The sequence below is a fragment of the Triticum urartu genome, chromosome 6A (genome assembly GCF_056163025.1).
Source record: "Triticum urartu cultivar PI428250 chromosome 6A, HENAU_Tu73, whole genome shotgun sequence".
Classification (NCBI taxonomy): Eukaryota; Viridiplantae; Streptophyta; class Magnoliopsida; order Poales; family Poaceae; genus Triticum; species Triticum urartu.
In genome coordinates this window covers 452,027,484-452,049,783 of record NC_141878.1, presented here as the reverse complement: position 1 = coordinate 452,049,783, position 22,300 = coordinate 452,027,484, and the positions used below count along the sequence as shown (strand labels likewise).

Below are 22,300 nucleotides of genomic sequence, written 5' to 3'. Positions count from 1 at the left end.
GAACGTGATTTTTGGAACAAACGTGATCTAGAGGACTTGGAGTGGACATCAAGAAATGAACAAGGAGGGGCGCGCCTACCCCCTGGGCACGCCCTCCCCCCTCGTGGGCCCCTCGTGGCTCAACTGACCTACTTCTTCCTCCTATATATACTCATATACCCTGAAAACATCGAGGAGCACCACGAAACCCTATTTCCACCGCTGCAACCTTCTGTACCCAAGAGATCCCATCTTGGGGACTTTTCCGGAGCTCCGTCGGAGGGGGCAACGATCACAGAGGGCCTCTACATCAACTCCATGGCCCCGCCGATGATGTGCGAGTAGTTTACTTTAGACCTTCGGGTCCATAGTTATTAGCTAGATGGCTTCTTCTCTCTCTTTGGATCTCAATACAAAGTTCTCCTCGATCTTCTTGGAGATCTATTCGATGTAACTCTTTTTGCGGTGTGTTTGTCGAGATCCGATGAATTGTGGGTTTATGATCAAGTCTATCTATGAACAATATTTGATTGTGCTCTGAAATCTTTTATGCATGATTGGTTATCTTCGAATTATCAGTTTGGTTTGGCCTACTAGATTGATCTTTCTTGCAATGGGAGAAGTGCTTATCTTTGGGTTCAATCTTGCGATGCTCGATCCTAGTGACAGAAAGGGAAACGACATGTATTGTATTGTTGCCATCGAGGATAAAAAGATGGGGTTTATATCATATTGCTTGAGTTTATCCCTCAACATCATGTCATCTTACCTAATGCATTACTCTGTTCTTATGAACTTAATACTCTAGATGCATGCAGGATAGCGGTCGATGTGTGGAGTAATAGTAGTAGATGCAGGCAGGAGTCGGTCTACTTGTCACAGACGTGATGCCTATATACATGATCATGCCTAGATATTCTCATAATTATTTGCTTTTGTATCAATTGCTCGACAGTAATTGTTCACCCACTGTAATACTTATGCTATCTTGAGAGAAGCCACTAGTGAAACCTATGGCCCCGGTTCTATTTTCCATCATATAGGTTTCCAATATATTTTATTTTGCAACCTTTACTTTCAATCTATATCATAAAAATACCAAAAATATTTATCTTATTATTATTATCTCTATCAGATCTCACTCTCGTAAGTGACCATGAAGGGATTGAGAACCCCTTTATCGCATTGGTTGTGAGGTTCTTATTTGTTTGTGTAGGTACGAGGGACTTGTGTGTGGCCTCCTACTGGATTGATACCTTGGTTCTCAAAAACTGAGGGAAATACTTACGCTAGTTTGCTGCATCACCCTTTCCTCTTCAAGGGAAAACCAACGCAGTGCTCAAGAGGTAGCAAGAAGGATTTCTGGCGTTGTTGCCGGGGAGTCTACGCACAAGTAAAGACATACCAAGTACCCATCACAAACTCTTATCCCTCGCATTACATTGTTTGCCATTTGCCTCTCTCTCCCACACTTCACCCTTGCCGTTTTATTCGCCCTGTTTTTCCGTTCCCCTTCCCTTCTCCAGCTCGCCTCTTTTTGCTTGTTTCTTGTTTGCTTGTGTGTTGGATTGCTTGCTTGTCATGATGGCTCAAGATAATACTAAATTGTGTGATTTTTCCAATACCAACAATAATGATTTTATTAGCACTCCGATTGCTCCTCTTACCGATGCTGAATCTTGTGAAATTAATGCTGCTTTGCTGAATCTGGTCATGAAAGATCCGTTTTCTGGCCTTCCTAGTGAAGATGCCGCTACCCATCTAAACAACTTTGTTGATTTGTGTGGTATGCAAAAGAAGAAAGATGTGGATAATTATATTGTTAAACTGAAGCTATTCCCTTTTTCTCTGAAAGATCGTGCTAAAACTTTGTGCGATTTGCTAGGTTTCCGTGAATTTGATGATTGTTTTTTAAATTTGCATCATGAGGACTCCATCATTAAGAAACCTATGGGACGAATTAATGTTGTTATTATTGTTGCTAATAGGAATTATGCGCCCTTAGACTTCATTGTTCTTGATATTGATTGCAATCCTTCATGTCCTATTATTCTTGGTAGACCTTTCCTTAGAACGATTGGTGCAATTATTGATATGAAAGAATGGAATATTATATTTCAATTTCCGTTAAACAAGCGCATGGAACACTTTCCTAGAAATAAAATTAAATTACCTTATGAATCTATTATGAGGGCCACTTATGGATTGCATACCAAACATGACAATACCTAGATCTATCCTTGCTTTTATGCCTAGCTAGGGGCGTTAAATGATTGTGCTTGTTGGGAGGCAACCCAATTTTATTTTTGTTCTTTGCTTTTTGGTTCTGTTTAATAACAAATAATTCATCTAGCCTCTGTTTATATGTGGTTTTATGTTTTTAATTAGTGTTTGTGCCAAGTAGAACTTTTGGGAAGACTTGGGGAAAGTCTTTGCGATCTTGCTGTAAAAAACAGAAACTTTAGAGCTCAAGAGATTTGCTGCCATTTTTTACTGGAGAGTGCTATTTAGCTAATTATTTTTAAAGATGATTAATAAGTAAATTCCTCACTTCCATCAATTTATTTTAGAATTTTTGGGGTTCCATAAGTATTCGAAACCAACAGATTACTACAGATTGTTCTGTTTTTGATAGATTCTATTTTTTGCGTGTTGTTTGCTTATTTTGGTGAATCTATGGCTAGTAATTGAGTTTATGAACCATAGAAAAGTTGGAATACAGTAGGTTTAGTACCAATATAAATAAAGAATGAGTTCATCACAGTACCTTGAAGTGGTGGTTTGTTTTCTTTTGCTAAGGGAGCTCATGAGATTTTCTGTTTAAGTTTTGTGTTGTGAAGTTTGTTGGAAATATGCCCTAGAGGCAATAATAAAATGGTTATTATTATATTTCCTTGTTCATGATAATTTTATATTGTTCATGCTATAATTGTGTTATCCGGAAATTATAATACATGTGTGAATATATAGACCACAACATGTCCCTAGTAAGCCTCTAGTTGACTAGCTCATTGATCAATAGATGGTTACGGTTTCCTGACCATGGACATTGGATGTCATTGATAACGGGATCACATCATTAGGAGAATGATGTGATGGACAAGATCCAATCCTAAGCATAGCACAAGATCGTGTAGTTCGTCTGCTAGAGCTTTTCTAAGTGTCAAGTATCATTTCCTTAGACCATGAGATTGTGCAACTCCCGGATACCGTAGGAGTGCTTTGGGTGTACCAAATGTCACAACGTAACTGGGTGGCTATAAAGGTACACTACAGGTATCTCCGAAAGTGTCTGTTGGGTTGGCATGAATCAAGACTGGGATTTGTCACTCCGTATGACGGAGAGGTATCTCTGGGCCCACTCGGTAATGCATCATCATAATGAGCTCAGTGTGACTAAGAAGTTAGTCACGGGATGATGTGTTACGGAACGAGTAAAGTGACTTGCCGGTAACGAGATTGAATAAGGTATTGGGATGCCGACGATCGAATCTCGGGCAAAGTAACGTACCGATTGACAGAGGGAATTGAATACGGGATTGATTGAATCCCCGGCATCGTGGTTCATCCGATGAGATCATCGTGGAATATGTGGGAGCCAACATGGGTATCCAAATCTCGCTGTTGCTTATTGGCCAAAGAGGTGTCTCGGTCATGTCTGCATGGTTCCCGAACCCGTAGGGTCTACACACTTAAGGTTCGGTGACGCTAGGGTTGTAGAGATATTAGTATGCGGTAACCCGAAAGTTGTTCGGAGTCCCGGATGAGATCCCGGACGTCACGAGGAGTTCTGGAATGGTCCGAAGGTAAAGATTTATATATAGGAAGACCAGTTTCGGCCATCGCGAAAGTTTCGGGGGTCACCGGTATTGTACCGGGACCACCGGAAGGGTCCCGGGGGTCCACCGGGTGGGGCCACCTATCCCGGAGGGCCCCATGGGCTGGTGCGCCCCCCTTGGGCCTCCCCCTGTGCCTAGGGTTAGAAACCCTAGGGGTAGGGGCGCCTCCACTTGGCTTGGGGGGCAAGCCATCCCCTTGGCCGCCGCCCCCCCATCTAGATGGGATCTAGAGGGGTCGGCACCCCCCTGGCCCCTATATATAGTGGAGGGGAGGGAGGGCAGCCGCACCCAAGTCCCTGGCGCCTCCCTCTCCCTCCGTGACACCTCTCCCTCTCATTGGTGCTTGGCGAAGCCCTGCCGAGATCCCGCTGCTTCCACCACCACGCCGTCGTGCTGCTGGATCTCCATCAACCTCTCCTCTCCCCTTGCTGGATCAAGAAGGAGGAGACATCTCTCCCAACCGTATGTGCGTTGAACGCGGAGGTGCCGTCCGTTCGGCGCTCGGTCATCGGTGATTTGGATCACGACGAGTACGACTCCATCAACCCCGTTCTCTTAAACGCTTCCGCTCGCGATCTACAAGGGTATGTAGATGCACTCCTCTTACCTCGTTACTGGATGACTCCATAGATTGATCTTGGTGATGCGTAGAAAAATTTTAAATTTCTGCTACGTTCCCCAACAGTGGCATCATGAGCTAGGTCTATGCGTAGTTTCTATGCACGAGTAGAACACAAGTTGTTGTGGGCGTCAATTTTGTCAATTTACTTGTCGTTACTAGTCTTATCTTAATTCGGCGGCATCGTGGGATGAAGCGGCCCGGACCGACCTTACACGTACTCTTACGTGAGATAGGTTCCACCGACTGACATGCACTAGTTGCATAAGGTGGCTAGCGGGTGTCTGTCTCTCTCACTTTAGTCGGATCAGATTCAATGAAAAGGGTCCTTATGAAGGGTAAATAGAAATTGGCATATCACGTTGTGGTTTTGGCGTGGGTAAGAAACGTTCTTGCTAGAAACCTATAGCAGCCACGTAAAAACTTGCAACAACAATTAGAGGACGTCTAACTTGTTTTTGCAGCATATGCCGTGTGATGTGATATGGCCAAAAGGATGTGATGAATGATATATGTGATGTATGAGATTGATCATGTTCTTGTAATAGGAATCACGACTTGCATGTCGATGAGTATGACAACTGGCAGGAGCCATAGGAGTTGTCTTAATTTATTTATGACCTGCGTGTCAACATAAACGTCATGTAATTACTTTACTTTATCGCTAACCGTTAGCCATAGTAGTAGAAGTAATAGTTGACGAGACAACTTCATGAAGACACGATGATGGAGATCATGATGATGGAGATCATGGTGTCATGCCGGTGACGACGATGATCATGGTGCCCCGAAGATGGAGATCAAAAGGAGCAAAATGATATTGGCCATATCATGTCACTATTTGATTGCATGTGATGTTTATCATGTTTTACATCTTATTTGCTTAGAACGACGGTAGCATAAATAAGATGATCCCTCGTAATAATTTCAAGAAAGTGTTCCCCCTAACTGTGCACTGTTGCTAAGGTCCGTTGTTCCAAAGCACCACGTGATTATCGGGTGTGATAGGTTCTAACGTTCGCATACAACGGGTGTAAGCCAGATTTACACACGCAATACACTTAGGTTGACTTGACGAGCCTAGCATGTACAGACATGGCCTCGGAACACGGAAGACCGAAAGGTCGAACATGAGTCGTATAGAAGATATTTCACCGATGATGACTGGTCCGTCTCACGTGATGATCGGACACGGCCTAGTTGACTCTGATCATGTATCACTTAGATGACTAGAGGGATGTCTATCTGAGTGGGAGTTCATTAATAATTTGATTAGATGAACTTAATTATCATGAACATAGTCTAAAATTTTTGCAATATGTCTTGTAGATCAAATGGCCCACGCTAATGTTGTCCTCAACGCGTTCCTAGAGAAAACCAAGCTGAAAGACGATGGTAGCAACTATACGACTGGGTCCGGAACTTGAGGATCATCCTCATAGCTGCCAAGAAAGCATATGTCCTTGAAGCACCGCTAGGTGAAGCACCACCCCCAGCAAACCAAGACGTTATGAATGCTTGGCAGTCCCGTGTTGATGATTACTCCCTGGTCCAGTGCGGCATGCTTTACAGCTTAGAACCGGGGCTCCAGAAGCGTTTTGAGCAACACGGAGCATATGAGATGTTCCAAGAGCTGAAAATATTTTTCCAAGCTCATGCCCGGGTCGAGAGATATGAAGTCTCCAACAAGTTCTACAGTTGTAAGATGGAGGAGAATAGTTCCGTCAGCGAGAACATACTCAAAATGTCTGGGTTGCACAACCGCTTGTCTCAGCTGGGAGTTAATCTCCCGGATGATGCGGTCGTTGACAAAATCCTTCAGTCGCTCCCACCTAGCTACAAGAGCTTTGTGATGAACTTCAATATGCAGGGGATGGAAAAGACCATTCCTGAGGTATATTCGATGCTGAAATCAGTGGAGGTAGAAATCAAAAAGGAACATCAAGTGTTGATGGTGAATAAAACCACTAAGTTCAAGAAAGGCAAGGGTAAAAAGAACTTCAAGAAGGACGGCAAAGGGGTTGCCGCACCCGGTAAGCAAGCTGCCGGGAAGAAGCCAAAGAATGGACCCAAGCCCGAGACTAAGTGTTTTTGTTGCAAGGGAAGTGGTCACTGGAAGCGGAACTGCCCCAAGTACTTAGCGGACAAGAAGGCCAGCAACACCCAAGGTATATGTGATATACATGTTATTGATGTGTACCTTACCAGTACTCGTAGTAGCTCCTGGGTATTTGATACCGGTGCGGTTGCTCATATTTGTAACTCAAAATAGGAGCTGCGGAATAAGAGGAGACTCGCAAAGGACGAGGTGACGATGCACGTCGGGAATGGTTCCAAGGTCGATGTGATCGCCGTCGGCACGCTACCTCTACATTTACCTACGGGATTAGTTTTAAACCTTAATAATTGTTATTTAGTGCAAGCTTTGAGCATGAACATTGTATCAGGATCTCGTTTAATACAAGATGGCTACTCATTTAAATCCGAGAATAATGGTTGTTCTATTTATATGAGAGATATGTTTTATGGTCATGCCCCGCTGGTCAATGGTTTATTCTTATTTAATCTCGAATGTGATGTTACACATATTCATAGTGTGAATACCAAAAGATGTAAAGTTGATAATGATAGTCCCACATACTTGTGGCACTGCCGCCTTGGTCACATTGATGTCAAACGCATGAAGAAACTCCATGCAGATGGACTTTTGGAGTCTCTTGATCATGAATCATTTGACACGTGCGAACCATGCCTCATGGGCAAAATGACCAAGACTCCGTTCTCCGGAACAATGGAGCGAGCAACCAACTTATTGGAAATCATACATACTGATGTGTGCGGTCCAATGAGTGTTGAGGCTCGCGGTGGCTATCGTTATGTTCTCACCCTCACTGATGACTTGAGTAGATATGGGTATGTCTACTTAATGAAACACAAGTCTGAGACCTTTGAAAAGTTCAAGGAATTTCAGAGTGAGGTTGAGAATCAACGTGACACGAAAATCAAGTTCTTGCGATCAGATCGTGGGGGGGGGGATATTTGAGTCACAAATTTGGCACACACTTAAGGAAATGTGGAATAGTTTCACAACTCATGCCGCCTGGAACACCTCAGCGTAATGGTGTGTCCGAACGTCGTAATCGCACTCTATTGGATATGGTGTGATCTATGATGTCTCTTACCGATCTACCGCTATCATTTTGGGGCTATGCTTTAGAGACTGCCGCATTCACTTTAAATAGGGCTCCATCGAAATCCGTTGAGACGACACCGTATGAATTATGGTTTGGGAAGAAACCTAAGCTGTCGTTTCTAAAAGTTTGGGGATGCGATGCTTATGTGAAGAAACTTCAACCTGAAAAGCTCGAACCCAAATCGGAAAAATGTGTCTTCATAGGATACCCTAAAGAAACTATTGGGTATACCTTCCACCTCAAATCCGAAGGCAAGATCTTTGTTGCCAAGAATGCATCCTTTCTAGAGAAAGAGTTTCTCTCGAAAGAAGTAAGTGGGAGGAAAGTAGAACTTGATGAAGTATTGCCTCTTGAACCGGAGAGTGGCGCGGCTCAAGAAAATGTTCCTGAGGTGCCTGCACCGACTAGAGAGGAAGTTAATGATGATGATCATGAAACTTCAGATCAAGTTGCTACTAAACTTCGTAGGTCCACAAGGACACGTTCCGCACCAGAGTGGTACGGCAACCCTGTCCTGGAAATCATGTTGTTAAACAATGGTGAACCTTCAAACTATGAAGAAGCGATGGCGGGCCCAGATTCCGACAAATGGCTGGAAGCCATGAAATCTGAGATAGGATCCATGTATGAAAACAAAGTATGGACTTTGATTGACTTGCCCGATGATCGGCGAGCCATAGAAAATAAATGGATCTTTAAGAAGAAGACAGACGCGGATGGTAATGTGACCATCTATAAAGCTCGGCTTGTCGCTAAGGGTTATCGACAAGTTCAAGGGGTTGACTACGATGAGACTTTCTCACCTGTAGCGAAGCTGAAGTCCGTCCGAATCATGTTAGCAATCGTCGCATTCTATGATTATGAGATATGGCAAATGGACGTCAAAATGGCATTCCTTAATGGTTTCCTTCAGGAAGAATTGTATATGATGCAGCCGGAAGGTTTCGTCGATCCTAAGAATGCTGACAAGGTGTGCAAGCTCCAACTCTATGGGCTGGTGCAAGCATCTCGGAGTTGGAACATTCGTTTTGATGAGATGATCAAAGCGTTTGGGTTTACACAGACTTATGGAGAAGCCTGCGTTTACAAAAAAGTGAGTGGGAGCTCTGTAGCATTTCTCATATTGTATGTGGATGACAAACTATTGATGGGAAATGATATAGAATTCTTGGAAAGCATAAAGGCCTACTTGAACAAGTGTTTTTCAATGAAGGATCTTGGAGAAGCTGCTTACATATTAGGCATCAAGATCTATAGAGATAGATCGAAACGCCTCATTGGTCTTTCACAGAGTACGTACCTTGACAAGATATTGAAGAAGTTCAATATGGATCAGTCAAAGAAGGGGTTCTTGCCTGTGTTGCAAGGTACGAGATTGAGCACGGCTCAATGCCCGGCCACGGCAGAAGATAGAGAAAAGATGAGTGTCGTCCCCTATGCCTCGGCCATAGGGTCTATCATGTATGCCATGCTGTGTACCAGACCTGATGTAAACCTTGCCGTAAGTTTGGTAGGAAGGTACCAAAGTAATCCCGGCATGGAACACTGGACAGCGGTCAAGAATATCCTAAAGTACCTGAAAAAGACTAAGGATATGTTTCTTGTTTATGGAGGTGATGAAGAGCTCGTCGTAAAGGGTTACGTCGATGCTAGCTTCGACACAGATCTGGATGACTCCAAGTCACAAACCGGATACGTGTATATTTTGAATGGTGGGGCAGTCAGCTGGTGCAGTTGCAAGTAAAGCGTCATGGCGGGATCTACATGTGAAGCGGAGTACATGGCAGCCTCGGAGGCAGCACAAGAAGCAATCTGGGAGAAGGAGTTCATTACCGACCTAGGAGTTATTCCCAATGCGTCGGGCCCGATGACTCTCTTCTGTGACAACACTGGAGCTATTGCCCTTGCCAAGGAGCCCAGGTTTCACAGGAAGACCAGGCATATCAAGCGTCGCTTCAACTCCATTCGTGAAAATATTCAAAATGGAGACATAGATATTTGTAAAGTGCATACGGACCTGAAAGTCACAGATCCGTTGACTAAACCTCTCCCTCGAGCAAAACATGATCAACACCAGAACTCTATGGGTGTTCGATTCATCACAATGTAACTAGACTATTGACTCTAGTGCAAGTGGGAGACTGTTGGAAATATGCCCTAGAGGCAATAATAAAATGGTTATTATTATATTTCCTTGTTCATGATAATTGTCTATTGTTCATGCTATAATTGTGTTATCCGGAAATTATAATACATGTGTGAATATATAGACCACAACATGTCCCTAGTAAGCCTCTAGTTGACTAGCTCGTTGATCAATAGATGGTTATGGTTTCCTGACCATGGACATTGGATGTCATTGATAACGGGATCACATCATTAGGAGAATGATGTGATGGACAAGACCCAATCCTAAGCATAGCACAAGATCGTGTAGTTCGTCTGCTAGAGCTTTTCTAAGTGTACCAAACGTCACAATGTAACTGGGTGGCTATAAAGGTACACTACAGGTATCTCCGAAAGTGTCTGTTGGGTTGGCATGAATCAAGACTGGGATTTTTCACTCCGTATGACGGAGAGGTATCTCTGGGCCCACTCGGTAATGCATCATCATAATGAGCTAAGTGTGACTAAGCAGTTGGTCATGGGATGATGTGTTACGGAACGAGTAAAGTGACTTGCCGGTAATGAGATTGAACAAGGTATTGGGATACCGACGATCGAATCTCGGGCAAAGTAACGTACCGATTGACAAAGGGAATTGAATACGGGATTGATTGAATCCCCGACATCATGGTTCATCCGATGAGATCATCGTGGAATATGTGGGAGCCAACATGGGTATCCAGATCCGCTGTTGGTTATTGGCCAGAGAGGTGTCTCGGTCATGTCTGCATGGTTCCCGAACCCGTAGGGTCTACACACTTAAGGTTCGGTGACACTAGGGTTGTAGAGATATTAGTATGCGGTAACCCAAAAGTTGTTCGGAGTCCTGTATGAGATCCCGGACGTCATGAGGAGTTCCGGAATGGTCCGGAGGTAAAGATTTATATATAGGAAGACCAGTTTCGGCCACCGAGAAAGTTTCGGGGATCACCGGTGTTGTACCGGGACCACCGGAAGGGTCCCGGGGTCCACCGGGTGGGGCCACCTATCCCGGAGGGCCCCATGGGCTGAAGTGGGAAGGGAACCAGCCCCTGGTGGGCTGGTGCGCCCCCCTTGGGCCTCCCCCTGCGCCTAGAGTTAGAAACCCTAGGGGTGGGGGGCGCCTCCACTTGGCTTGGAGGGCAAGCCATCCCCTTGGCCGCCGCCCCCTACGGGTTAGACATAATTGCTTAGTTAGTATGCTTGAAATATTATTATCTTTTATGTCAATATCAAACTTTTGTCTTGAATCTTTCGGATCTGAATATTCATGCCACAATAAAAAGAATTACATTGAGAATTATGTTAGGTAGCATTCCACATCAAAAATTCTGTTTTTATCATTTACCTACTCGAGGACGAGCATGAATTAAGCTTGGGGATGCTTGATACGTCTCCAACGTATCTATATTTTTGATTGTTCCATGCTATTATATTATCTGTTTTGGATGTTAATGGGCTTTATTTTACACTTTTATATTATTTTTGGGACTAACCTATTAACCCAAGGCCCAGTGCAAATTGTTGTTTTTTTGCCTATTTCAGTGTTTCGCGGAAAAGGAACATCAAAGGAATCCAAACGGAATGAAACCTTCGGGAACATGATTTTTGGAACAAACGTGATCCAAAGGACTCGGAGTGGACGTCATGAAACGAACGAGGAGGGTCGCGCCTACCCCCTGGGCGCGCTGATCAAGTGTAAGTGCAATGGGTTTTCACGCCCAAACTGCGAGTGTCGTGTTCTCCACAGGGACTAGGCGACGTCGACTATGCTCGGCTAAAGCTAGGTAACATGATATTGCATGATGAAGACAGGAAATAAACCTAACTCTAACAAGGATCATCAACAAAGGAAATGACAAAGAAGCAAAGGGAGGTTCAGATTATTTTCAACAATCTTTTTGGTATTTTCGTAATGCTTGAGAAATTAAGATACTAACACAAGCTATCATCAATGACAAGAGAAGTTAAAGGACATGAACATAACACACACATATATGTATATTTATATAACACTGGTACTAGTGCTAACACATGGACTATAAAATGCAACAAATTAGATGAACACACACATACACAAATACGAATATGGTATTACAGGGCACTGTTCTAATACTCGCCGATGAACAAAATCAGTACTACAGTACTAAACAAGCACAAGTCTGAAACTGAACATGTCATAGCATTATTATACAGTTACGAGTATGAACCAATAGCAAGTTTCAAGCACTAGTCAAATATGAATATTACATTCGATCTCAAGTCTACATAAATTTACAGAGAGGGAGATGGCAGCAGCAGGAGGTTGAGGGAGAAGACGTAGAAGGAGTGCAACAAGAGAGGAGGAGCGGGAGGTTGGGAATCAACAGAAGGTTCAGAGAAGGAAACAAAAGGAGGTTGAAGGAGAAGTAGTAGCAGCAGGTTGGGGTAAGGAAGGTGAAGAGCAGCAGCAACCAGCTAGAGAAGGGGCGTGAGGGAGGAGCAGCAGCAGGTGGAAGAGAGAAGTAGCAGCAGGGGCGTGAGAGGAGCAGCAACAGCAAGTTGGAGGTTGAGAGCAGTAGCAGTTTTCTGGTTCAGAGAAGATTAGGAGGAGCAGCAGAGCAAGAGAAGGAGGCAGCAACAGGAGGTTGTAGAAGGAAGAAGCAGCAGTAGGAAGACAAGAAGGGCCAGGGACGTGGCAAGGGAGATGCAGCAGTAGAGGCGTGGGGAAGAAGAGAAGCACCAGGGGCGAAGCAAGAGGGAGGAGCAACAAGAGACAGAGGGAAAAGTGGAAGTGGTGGATGGCGCCAGCGTGGGTTGCTGGTGGTTCGGGGTTCAGGTGGCGGCGCTGATGGTGGATGTTGCAGCGGTGGCGCTGGGTGATGGATGGATGGCGATGATGAAGTGGTGGAGCAGCAGCTAGTGGTGGGGGGTGCTGTTGGCGCGGTGGCGCGCCGCCACGCCGGTCTGGCCGCAGCAGTGGCCGGAGGTGGAGAGGGAGTCGGGGGAGAGAGATGGAGATGCCAGGCCCAAAGGGGATCGATGGTTGCCGCTAGGGATTTGATCCACTCCTCTGATCTGCCAGTTTTGCTCTTTTGCCCTTCCACTTCTCTTCTCTCTTCACAAGATGATCCCTCCAACTTTAGCTTGACCCCTCTGGTTACTTCTTTTCTTCACGGTCGGGTCCCTCCATAAGTTACAGCAACCACAGTTTCCTGACACTCTCCATTATAGAAGGATTTTGGTCCTTTTCGCCCTTTTCTGCAAAACATGGAGGAGTGTTGTAAATGTAGCATAATGGGGGTATTTGAATATTTCTAAAGTAAATAATGTGAAAATATGATTACAATGTGGTGCAAAAAGGCTAAAAAGATTATATGAGGTAATGCACTATCAAGTTCCCCCACACTTAAATCTTTGCTTGTCCTCAAGCAAAGGAATATGACAAGAGCAAGATTGTGAACAGTGAGCTGACTAGAGAATGCCAAGTGAAGTAGATCTCCAAACAAAGCATGCTTTGAACTTTGCTAGTGAAAATCAATGGTTAAGAGTGCTACAAAGCAGTAGGATACTAGTAAGCATGACCATTTTAAACTTTTACAATGATAAAAGAAGATCAACAAGTTTAAGTGATGAATGTGCCAAATGGTTCCTAAAGAGAGCATGATCCTGAGAACAAAAGGAACTTGAATTAAATCACTTATTTGCAGAAATATAACATTGTGGTTGAACCACTTATTAAATTTGAAGGAAGTAATGATAATATTTTATCAGCCGCACTGAAGGAACATACCACCGATCCCGAGAACATGGTATACACCTGGCTCGACCAATTATAAGTTTTTTTGTTTGTCTCCCCAAAGGAACATACCACCGATCCCAAGAACATGGTATACACCTGGTTCGACAATTATAGCATTTTTAATATAATTAACTCCTATCCGATCCAACCAGATTTCACAAGCCACCGATCCAGGGAACATGACATGCTACTGTTAGGTAAGATCAGATAATTATTTATACATTATTACTAATTTAACAAATGAATACAAAAAGGGAACAAGAATCATCACTCATCCAGGTCTGGTTCACATACTACCGATCCAGGGAACATAGCATGCTAGTCCATAGTGGTGAGTGATTTCTCTCAATGGGAACACACTTGGCACAAATACATCATCTGAACATAGTGGTCTAGGTGTATCAAGGTAAATGCAGAAGATGATAAAGTTTACTAGTGCACTAGGGATTTGAGCACTCAAAACTAATAGTTCTCACTAATTTCAGCAAAGCAATCATTGTATAGATCACTAGTTTACAAGGCATTCAACAATCAGTTCTCATGTTCACATCAAGCACAATATGTCAAAAAAATCAGTGGGATATCATTTAAGAAATGGCCTCAGCAACTCAAATATCAAATGATTTCAACATTATCAATGGATGATATATTCAGATTGGGGTCATGAAACAACTCACCGGGCTTTGATCATGTAGCACTCGCTTGATCACTCTCTAAGCTGCAGCTCTTCTCCTTTGCTTCCTCGTGCATGCTTCAGCTTCACTCGTCTTCATGTGTGCCCCCTGCTTCTCCTCATCGCCATGCTCTGACTCCACCGGGATCCCAAGGGATGTCACCTCGAACCTGGTCAGCATGTATTGATTCGTGCACAAGCAGAAACCTGAAATAGGACTCACACAAACAACGACTACAAGTGATAGGGTAGATGCCCTCTAAGTCGTCAATCGAATATCCAATTGTATAAGCATAGGAATATAGAACATGATGAGTATGATAAAATCAGCAAGCACAATACTAACATGAGGATGATATTTATCATTAAGCATAGGTCTAGCATGAGGAAAATAAGTGTCATCATCATAAATGAGAGAAATGCCAATAACAGAGTATGTATGATCATGTTCAAGCAAACATTTTTTCAAATCTAGCTTAATTGATGGTATCATGCAATGCAAAATAGTGGCAAACAGATCATATGGACGCATGTCATCAAGAGGATTAGATAAACCTGCTACATCACACTCTTGTATGACAATAGGCAAATGAATTTCTGGTTCTTCATCTTCAACTACAACAGCTCTTCTCCTTCTTCGGGAGTGGTAGACATTGGATCTTCAACTTGTTCATTTGGGTATTCGAGCTCTGGATCATCTTGTGCCTTGGCTTCGAGAATTTCTTCTTGGATCTGAAGTATCTCTTCCTCTGGACTCTCGCTATCTTGCTCAGCTGAATGAGAAGGTGTTGGAACTTCACACACCTCAAGGGATATCCCAGCAACACTCAACCCAAGGAGGGAAGAGATAGTACTGCCAGCGTTGATGTTCTTCTCAATCTTCTTTACTTCTTCCACTAGCTCTTTTCCACTCTTGATCTTCTTCATTTCCTCTAGTATCATCGGCCTAATTGGATCATCTTCAACACTCCAAGTGAACTCGAGACTAAGCAATGTGAGCTTGTCTATATCATCAAAGTCATCTTTTGTGGGCACTTGTGCATGAGATTGCTCAACAGGTGCTGGAGTTGTTGGTTGACCAAGTGGAGGACCATTTAACTCCATTGGACACATCTCCTGGTGTTGAGGTATATGAGTAGGAGGTGAATAAAATTGTTGTGGTGCATAGTTGTTGCTCTCCTCTTCATACCTAAATCCCTGCATATGATTACTAGAACCAAACGGTGAGATCTCAAGGTTGTTGCTCCTATATGACATATTCTGGTTCTCAGGCCACCCATATGAGTAATTGTTTTGGTATGAGCTAGGCTGTGGGCGAAGCTCATGCCATAACAATCGGGAGAGTGAGAGTAACCACGCTGACATTTCGCGGGTGAATGGCCCTGAAATCCACAAATATGGCATGTAGGAGCAACATAAGGATGACCTCTAGAATAAGGATCATAAGAGCTAGGCCTATCCTCAAAAACTACTTCTCGCTACCGAGCTAAATCATCTAATCGATGGGAAATCTTACTTATCAGTTCTTGAATAGTTTCCGCGCTGTTTGTAGTGTTCCTCGCATCTCCGAGACAATCTGAATAATATGCCATAACCGAGTAGATAGCTCTAACCTACAAAAGGAAAAGAAAACAAAAAGTGATGAAGACAAGAAATAAACCTAACTCTAACAAGGATCATGAACAAACGAAATGACAAAGAAGCAAAGGGAGGTTCAGATTATCTTCAACAATCTTTTTGGTATTTTCGTAATGCTTGAGAAATTAAGATACTAACACAAGCTATCATCAATGACAAGAGAAGTTAAAGGACATGAACATAACACACACATATATGTATATTTATATAACACTGGTACTAGAGCTAACACATGGACTATAAAATGGAACAAATTAGATGAACACACACATACACAAATACGAATATGGTATTACAGGGCACTGTTCTAATACTCGCCGATGAACAAAATCAGTACTACAGTACTAAACAAGCACAAGTCTGAAACTGAACATGTCATAGCATTATTATACAGTTACGAGTATGAACCAATAGCAAGTTTCAAGCACTAGTCAAATATGAATATTACATTCGATCTCAAGTCTACAGAAATTTAGAGAGAGGGAGGTGGCAGCAGCAGGAGGTTGAGGGAGAAGACGTAGAAGGAGCGCAACAAGAGAGGAGGAGCAGGAGGTTGGGAATCAGCAGCAGGTTCAGAGAAGGAAACAGCAGGAGGTTGAGGGAGAAGTAGTAGCAGCAGGTTGGGGTAAGGGAAGGTGAAGAGCAGCAGCAACCAGCTAGAGAAGGGGCGTGAGGGAGGAGCAGCAGCAGGTGGAAGAGAGAAGTAGCAGCAGGGGCGTGAGAGGAGCAGCAGCAGCAAGTTGGAGGTTGAGAGCAGTAGCAGTTTTCTGGTTCGAAGAATATTAGGAGGAGCAGCAGAGCAAGAGAAGAAGGAGGCAGCAGCAGGAGGTTCGAGAAGGAAGAAGCAGCAGTAGGAAGACAAGAAGGGCCAGGGACGTGGCAAGGGAGATGCAGCAGTAGAGGCGTGGGGAAGAAGAGAAGCAGCAGGGGCAAAGCAAGAGGGAGGAGCAGGAAGAGAGAGAGGGAAAAGTGGAAGTGGTGGATGGTGCCTGCGTGGGTTGCTGGTGGTTCGGGGTTCAGGTGGCGGCGCTGATGGTGGATGGTGCAGCGGTGGCGCTGGGTGATGGATAGATGGATGGCGATGATGAAGTGGTGGAGCAGCAGCTAGTGGTGGGGGGTGCTGTTGGCACGGTGGCGCGCCGCCACGCCGGCCTGGCCGCAGCGGTGGCCGGAGGTGGAGAGGGAGTCGGGGGAGAGAGATGGAGATGCCAGGCCCAAAGGGGATCTTTGGTTGCCGCTAGGTATTTGATCCCCTCCTCTGATCTGCCAGTTTTGCTCTTTTGCCCTTCCACTTCTCTTCTCTCTTCACAAGATGATCCCTCTAACATTAGCTTGACCCCTCTGGTTACTTCTTTTCTTCACGGCCGGGTCCCTTCGTAAGTTACAGCAACCACAGTTTCTTGACACTCTCCATTATAGAAGGATTTTGGGCCTTTTTGCCCTTTTCTGCAAAACATGGAGGAGTGTTGTAAATGTAGCATAATGGGGGTATTTGAATATTTCTGAAGTAAATAATGTGAAAATACAACCCTTTAACAGTCGCTACAAGGGCGTTCTCTCGAGCGTGCCACTTCGGATTTCTATAGTGGCTCTCGACACCTCCCCGATAGAAAAATACCAGCCCAGATAACACCTCCCCGATAGAAAAATAGCGATGGGAAACAGCGAGCGAGCGAGCGAAGCAGCTAGCGACTGAACGAGCCCGCGTCCCCCCTCCCCCTACTCCCACTTCAGGAACCTAGCCGCCGCCTCGTCCTCCTCCTCCCACCACAGCCGCCTCCCCCTTCCCCCGCCCCCTCCCACGCATCCCATCCGCCTCGGGTGCAGAGGCGAGCTTCCCGGCGATGGTGGCGCTGGCTCGAGGCAGGGGAACGGCCGATGCGGGGTCCGTTGGATCGAGGCGTGGGGAGCGGTGGATGCGGCGTCGGCGGCACGAGAAGAACATCGGTTGCAGCCAATTCGATGACCCGATCAAAACGAAAATACATCTGGTATGACTAATCTCTCTTTGTCTGTCTCTTACGTGAAAAAATGACAGAAAGCATCTCTAATATTCTTAGGATTAGTCGCCATTAGTCCTGGTCTCCCACGCAAGTAAAAAAGAGAAAACAAGGAACATGTTCTATACGAGAGTGCTACCAAAGGAAACCAATGAAAAATCATGTCGACGTACAGCCCGCCGGCGGGGCCTGCAGAAGGTGATGTCGCTTTCTGGTGGAGGGTGGCCATGGACGTGTTGCAGGCGTTGGGGTGGAGCGAGCTCGGATGTACTCAGGTAGGCCACCGCTTGCATTCAGTAGTCTATTCTAATTGTTAATCTTTTCACCCATCCGGACATTGAGCCATAACATATGTTCATCGGTGAACTACATTTGGCTTATCATCGGAGTCGCTGACGTCGATGCATCTCCTCTATACAGCTGCCTCCTCCTCTGCTTCGATTCTGCTCTGTGTTTTGTTTGTGCAGATAGCATAGTGGCAGCCGATAAATGTCCCCAGTACCTATGCTGAGCAGTGCATCAAATCATGTTTCTGATATATAGTCTGTCATCAAAGCAATTGTAAGCAGACAACATTTTAAATATTGATTTTTTGCACTATACTCGATAGCAAAGGATATCCATGTGATGGGATATCATATGCTTGGAGCAACATCTCCTGACACTCTACCGGCATTCCTTTTACCAACAATTATGTGATACGATTTCTGCCTAGCTTTTGCCTATGTTGGTCGACGGAGTCGCCCATTGATGTTCTGATTGTTTCCCTGCCATATTTGATTATTTCTATACTTAGCAAAGGAAGCTTACACTTGAGCTTCCATTCAGTATTGTCATTAGTTAGCTAATTAAGTTGTATATATGTTTCTTTCTCGGCACTGAATCATCTTGAATCTGTTTAAGTAATGGGCTATTTTTAATCCTCATGGGTGTATCAAGAGGAGTCTTTGGATGTCGTTCATTATTGGAAGCTGAAGTGTATTGGGGAAACCACTGTATTGGGGATGTTTTCTTGTAATTATCGTCCAGGCCTTCAAGGCATGCCCTGTTGTCCAATTATGATTGGTTGATCTCTGCTGACTGTATTGACTATTATCATTATTGCAAGTCCAAAGTTCAGAGCTTGTATTATGTTAATTTGAAGGTGATAGAAGAATGCGTGTTAATTCCATCTCGTTCATGCATGTTTGCACTTTTACAATTTTTGGCTTACCATTCCATGGCTGGTTATGTTTTTGGGAGTTTTTTAGAAGCAGTAACTATTTTGAAGTTGGTAACAGACCCCCTTTTCAGGTCATTCTGTGCTATGAATGTTGGCATGGATACTAATATCTTGTTTGCTTGTTTTTTTTAAATTTCTTTTAAGGCTTTAGAATGCTGCACCAATTATTCAACTTTATTTTCTTGGATTGCAGGTTGTCAAAAGGCAAACTATTCCTGATATAGGCAATGATGATGAAGTGCCAATATCAGGAAGAAAGCGGCATGTACAACAGAGATTAGGAAATAATGTGGTTGTTTCTGATTCGTATAGGAGTCGACATAGTAATAAAGGTATATATACTTCATCTATATTACTTGAGGAAAATTCTGGGATGAAGTATGTACCATTTCCTTAAATATTTCATTAATGCATGGGTATAAACTGAACATTGTATATTGTGACCTATGGAGGAGAAAACACCAAATGCAAATAGATGAGAAATCTTAGCTTATTCCTTTGGAAATTTATGTAACAAAAGCTATCGGCTAGCCAACACAAAGGAGCTGGAATTTCAGAGTGATTAATGTCTTTCAGATAGTTTGCATTTAGGGTAGGTAGTTGTAGGTTTTATGTTCAGAATTTTTCTTTGTCGACAAATTTTCTAGAAGAAATATGTGCCTACAGCTTCTATGAATTATATTGTACCATATTTACCACCAGCTCCTAAGCCAACAGCCGACATTGCGACTTCCTGTTCAGAAGGTTGATCTTAATTTCCTAATATTTTTTATATTTCATAATAATAAGTGAGAATCCCTTGCCAAATTAACCAGAGTTTGCTATGTAGCCAACTCTTACTTCAAACCAACAGTCTTATCTACATATATCTAACCACATCGGGTTTTGACAGGTTTATAATTGAATTATCTTCATACATATGGTAGGTGCAGGAGGTACCATGCAAGCAAGCAGGGCGACCAGGATCATGCTGCAGGGGCTGGGTATATTTCCAGAGAATGTCATCAAGGCGGGATTTTTTCTTCTAAAATCAGTTTAAGGTCATGCCCCCCTCTACAACGTACATGTTGGTGATGATGGTGCTGCTACCTGTACACATGTATTACTCTCTTCGTCTCTCTATTACTTTGCCTCCCCACTCATGCTTTCAATTTGCTCTTTCGCTTGGTGAGATTAATCTGAAAAAATGATGCTTGGTGAGATTAATGTGGAAAAATGATGCTTGGGAGATTGTATATGTATCTACTGATAATACCTTTTTGATTAATTTTAAAATAGTTTGCTTGTTTGTTGTCCAATACATCTGAATATATAATGGTTACTCCACTGCATGTTACTCCGCTTGAGGTGGACTTAAATTTCTCGTTCAGGTTATGTGTTTCAAGAACAGACATATGGATAATTTGAGATTTTTGGTCATTTATATTTGGCTGCTTCATTCTTCTCTAAAAGACTAAAACTGCAGGTATATTGGGTTTGATTAGGACATACTGTATCTTAAATGGCATTCCCCATTGGGCAATTAAAACGATGGAAGGGCCATATGCGAATGGCATCAAAGCAACTTTGAATGACAAACATTTGCAAATCGCATTTCAAGGTATGTTAATTCATGCATTATTGTTGTAACTCTTTGTTTCATCAGGAATTCAGTCACCAAGCCAGTTGGACAGTGGTGATCACCTCGCACTCCATCTACCTATTATCCGAAGGATAGAGACTCTAAAGTTCTGAAACTTTCCCTTTCTTTTTACTGCACATTAATTTTTGAGCTTGAACGAAGTTGTAACTTAAACATCAAGTGTCAACATTTATCACACTCTCTCCTTGTAAGTAATGCATATCTAGATGATCGGCCGGAGTATGCATATCTCCATGTAAGTCCTCTTCGGACCCTTCCACTTCGTCGGGCTCACCATTGGAGACTCGGACGCCACAATCGGCACCGCTGCTGTGTCTGTTGGTGACGCTCACACAAGATCCAGAGGCAGCACCTTGGTCATCTCCCTGCGAACATCTGACAATGTGGCCGCCGCCTTGATTCCACTTGTCTTGATACCCCAAAGAGAAAAGAGAGGAAAAATACATAATAGATAGATATGATGCATTTGTCACTTATCATGCCAGTGTTAGGCTTGGAGATTTCTTCTCATATTTATACATAATTTTTGTTAGAAATCTTAAGAAAAAGATGGTGCTTGTTGAAGGCATCACACAAATTGTGTTTAGAAGTACTGCAAAACGAAATACAGAGTAGCAGACAATCTAAACCTCGGAACATAAATGCCTTTATATAAAAATACCACTAGAGTGTGTTCCTATGGAGTTAATATAAGGCAAATGAATTGTATCTCACTGTTTACCTATATCTTCCCTTTGCAGAGCAATATTTTCACAACTAGGGAATGGAAAAGAATATGGACGTGGTCATCAAATCGAGCCAGAAGAAGGTTTGTACTCATCATCTCTGTAGACTTAATTTATTTTATGTCTGCAAACTATGTTGCACATGCTTGTAGAATGGATGAAATAATCTTGCAGAATATAAAGTTTTTTTCCTGAATTGTTCTAATACTCTTATTTAAATTTCTACGAAAATGTACAATGAACTAGAATGTACCATGTCGAGTGGGAACAATTGATGAGACGCCAACGTTCTGGTTTCGAACCCCTCAACTCCAGTTTATCCCCTACATCGCGCCTTCTGTCTTGGACATCCCCGGCTTCTATGGTGTTGACATCTACTTTTCTGCGACGCCCACGTGTGGGTCGATGATGGCACAGATGAGCAACTGCTCGAGCAGGCGATGATGAAGGCGAGTGTTGGCTCGGTGGGTGCGGTGGAGGGCGATGAGGATGCCAGTGTGGACGTGAAGGCGGATGAATTCATCGCAAAGTTCTATACGTAGATGAACTGCAGCAGCAAGTCTCGGGGCTGAAATACAACGACTTGATGGATAGGAGCATGTGGACAAGTCATCGTATGTAATGCATATTCAAACCAAACCGAAAATATAACCTGCTGCTACTCCTCAAGTTTAATATACTTCCACTCCAACGGATTTGGGCTACATTACTGCCATTCATCCAAGTATGTCTCAGTTGTACATGCATATGTGCTATCGATTAGAGAAAAAGACAATGGAAAAGGCGGCTGCCTATCTGGCACCGCAGCAGCACGTCTCAGGAGGCGTGCCATGGGCGCGCCCC

General features: G+C 43.6%; 1 protein-coding gene and 1 pseudogene across 3 annotated transcripts; one reads left to right on the top strand and one right to left on the bottom strand.

The window, feature by feature from the left end:
- Positions 1 to 11,849: 11,849 nt before the first annotated feature.
- On the bottom strand, positions 11,850 to 17,236 carry LOC125514000 (uncharacterized; annotated as a pseudogene). The gene is made up of 3 exons (XR_015608466.1): positions 15,747 to 17,236; positions 14,235 to 15,612; positions 11,850 to 13,016 (listed from the first exon to the last, which is right to left on the bottom strand). The product of XR_015608466.1 is annotated as an uncharacterized LOC125514000 (transcript).
- Positions 17,237 to 17,545: 309 nt separating this feature from the next.
- LOC147965660 (uncharacterized) lies at positions 17,546 to 22,176 on the top strand. Of its 2 annotated transcripts, none has more exons than XM_087526872.1 (7): positions 17,546 to 17,859; positions 17,929 to 18,143; positions 19,284 to 19,422; positions 20,017 to 20,189; positions 20,556 to 20,690; positions 21,473 to 21,540; positions 21,704 to 22,176. In XM_087526872.1, the coding sequence occupies exons 2-4, from the start codon at positions 18,030 to 18,032 to the stop codon at positions 20,127 to 20,129; spliced, it is 366 nt and encodes a 121-aa protein (XP_087382998.1). In that variant the 5' UTR covers positions 17,546 to 17,859; positions 17,929 to 18,029; the 3' UTR covers positions 20,130 to 20,189; positions 20,556 to 20,690; positions 21,473 to 21,540; positions 21,704 to 22,176. The 2 variants fall into 2 exon arrangements, with proteins under 2 accessions (XP_087382998.1, XP_087382999.1); XM_087526873.1 differs by having other exon boundaries at positions 19,983 to 20,189.
- The last annotated feature ends 124 nt before the right edge of the window (positions 22,177 to 22,300 follow it).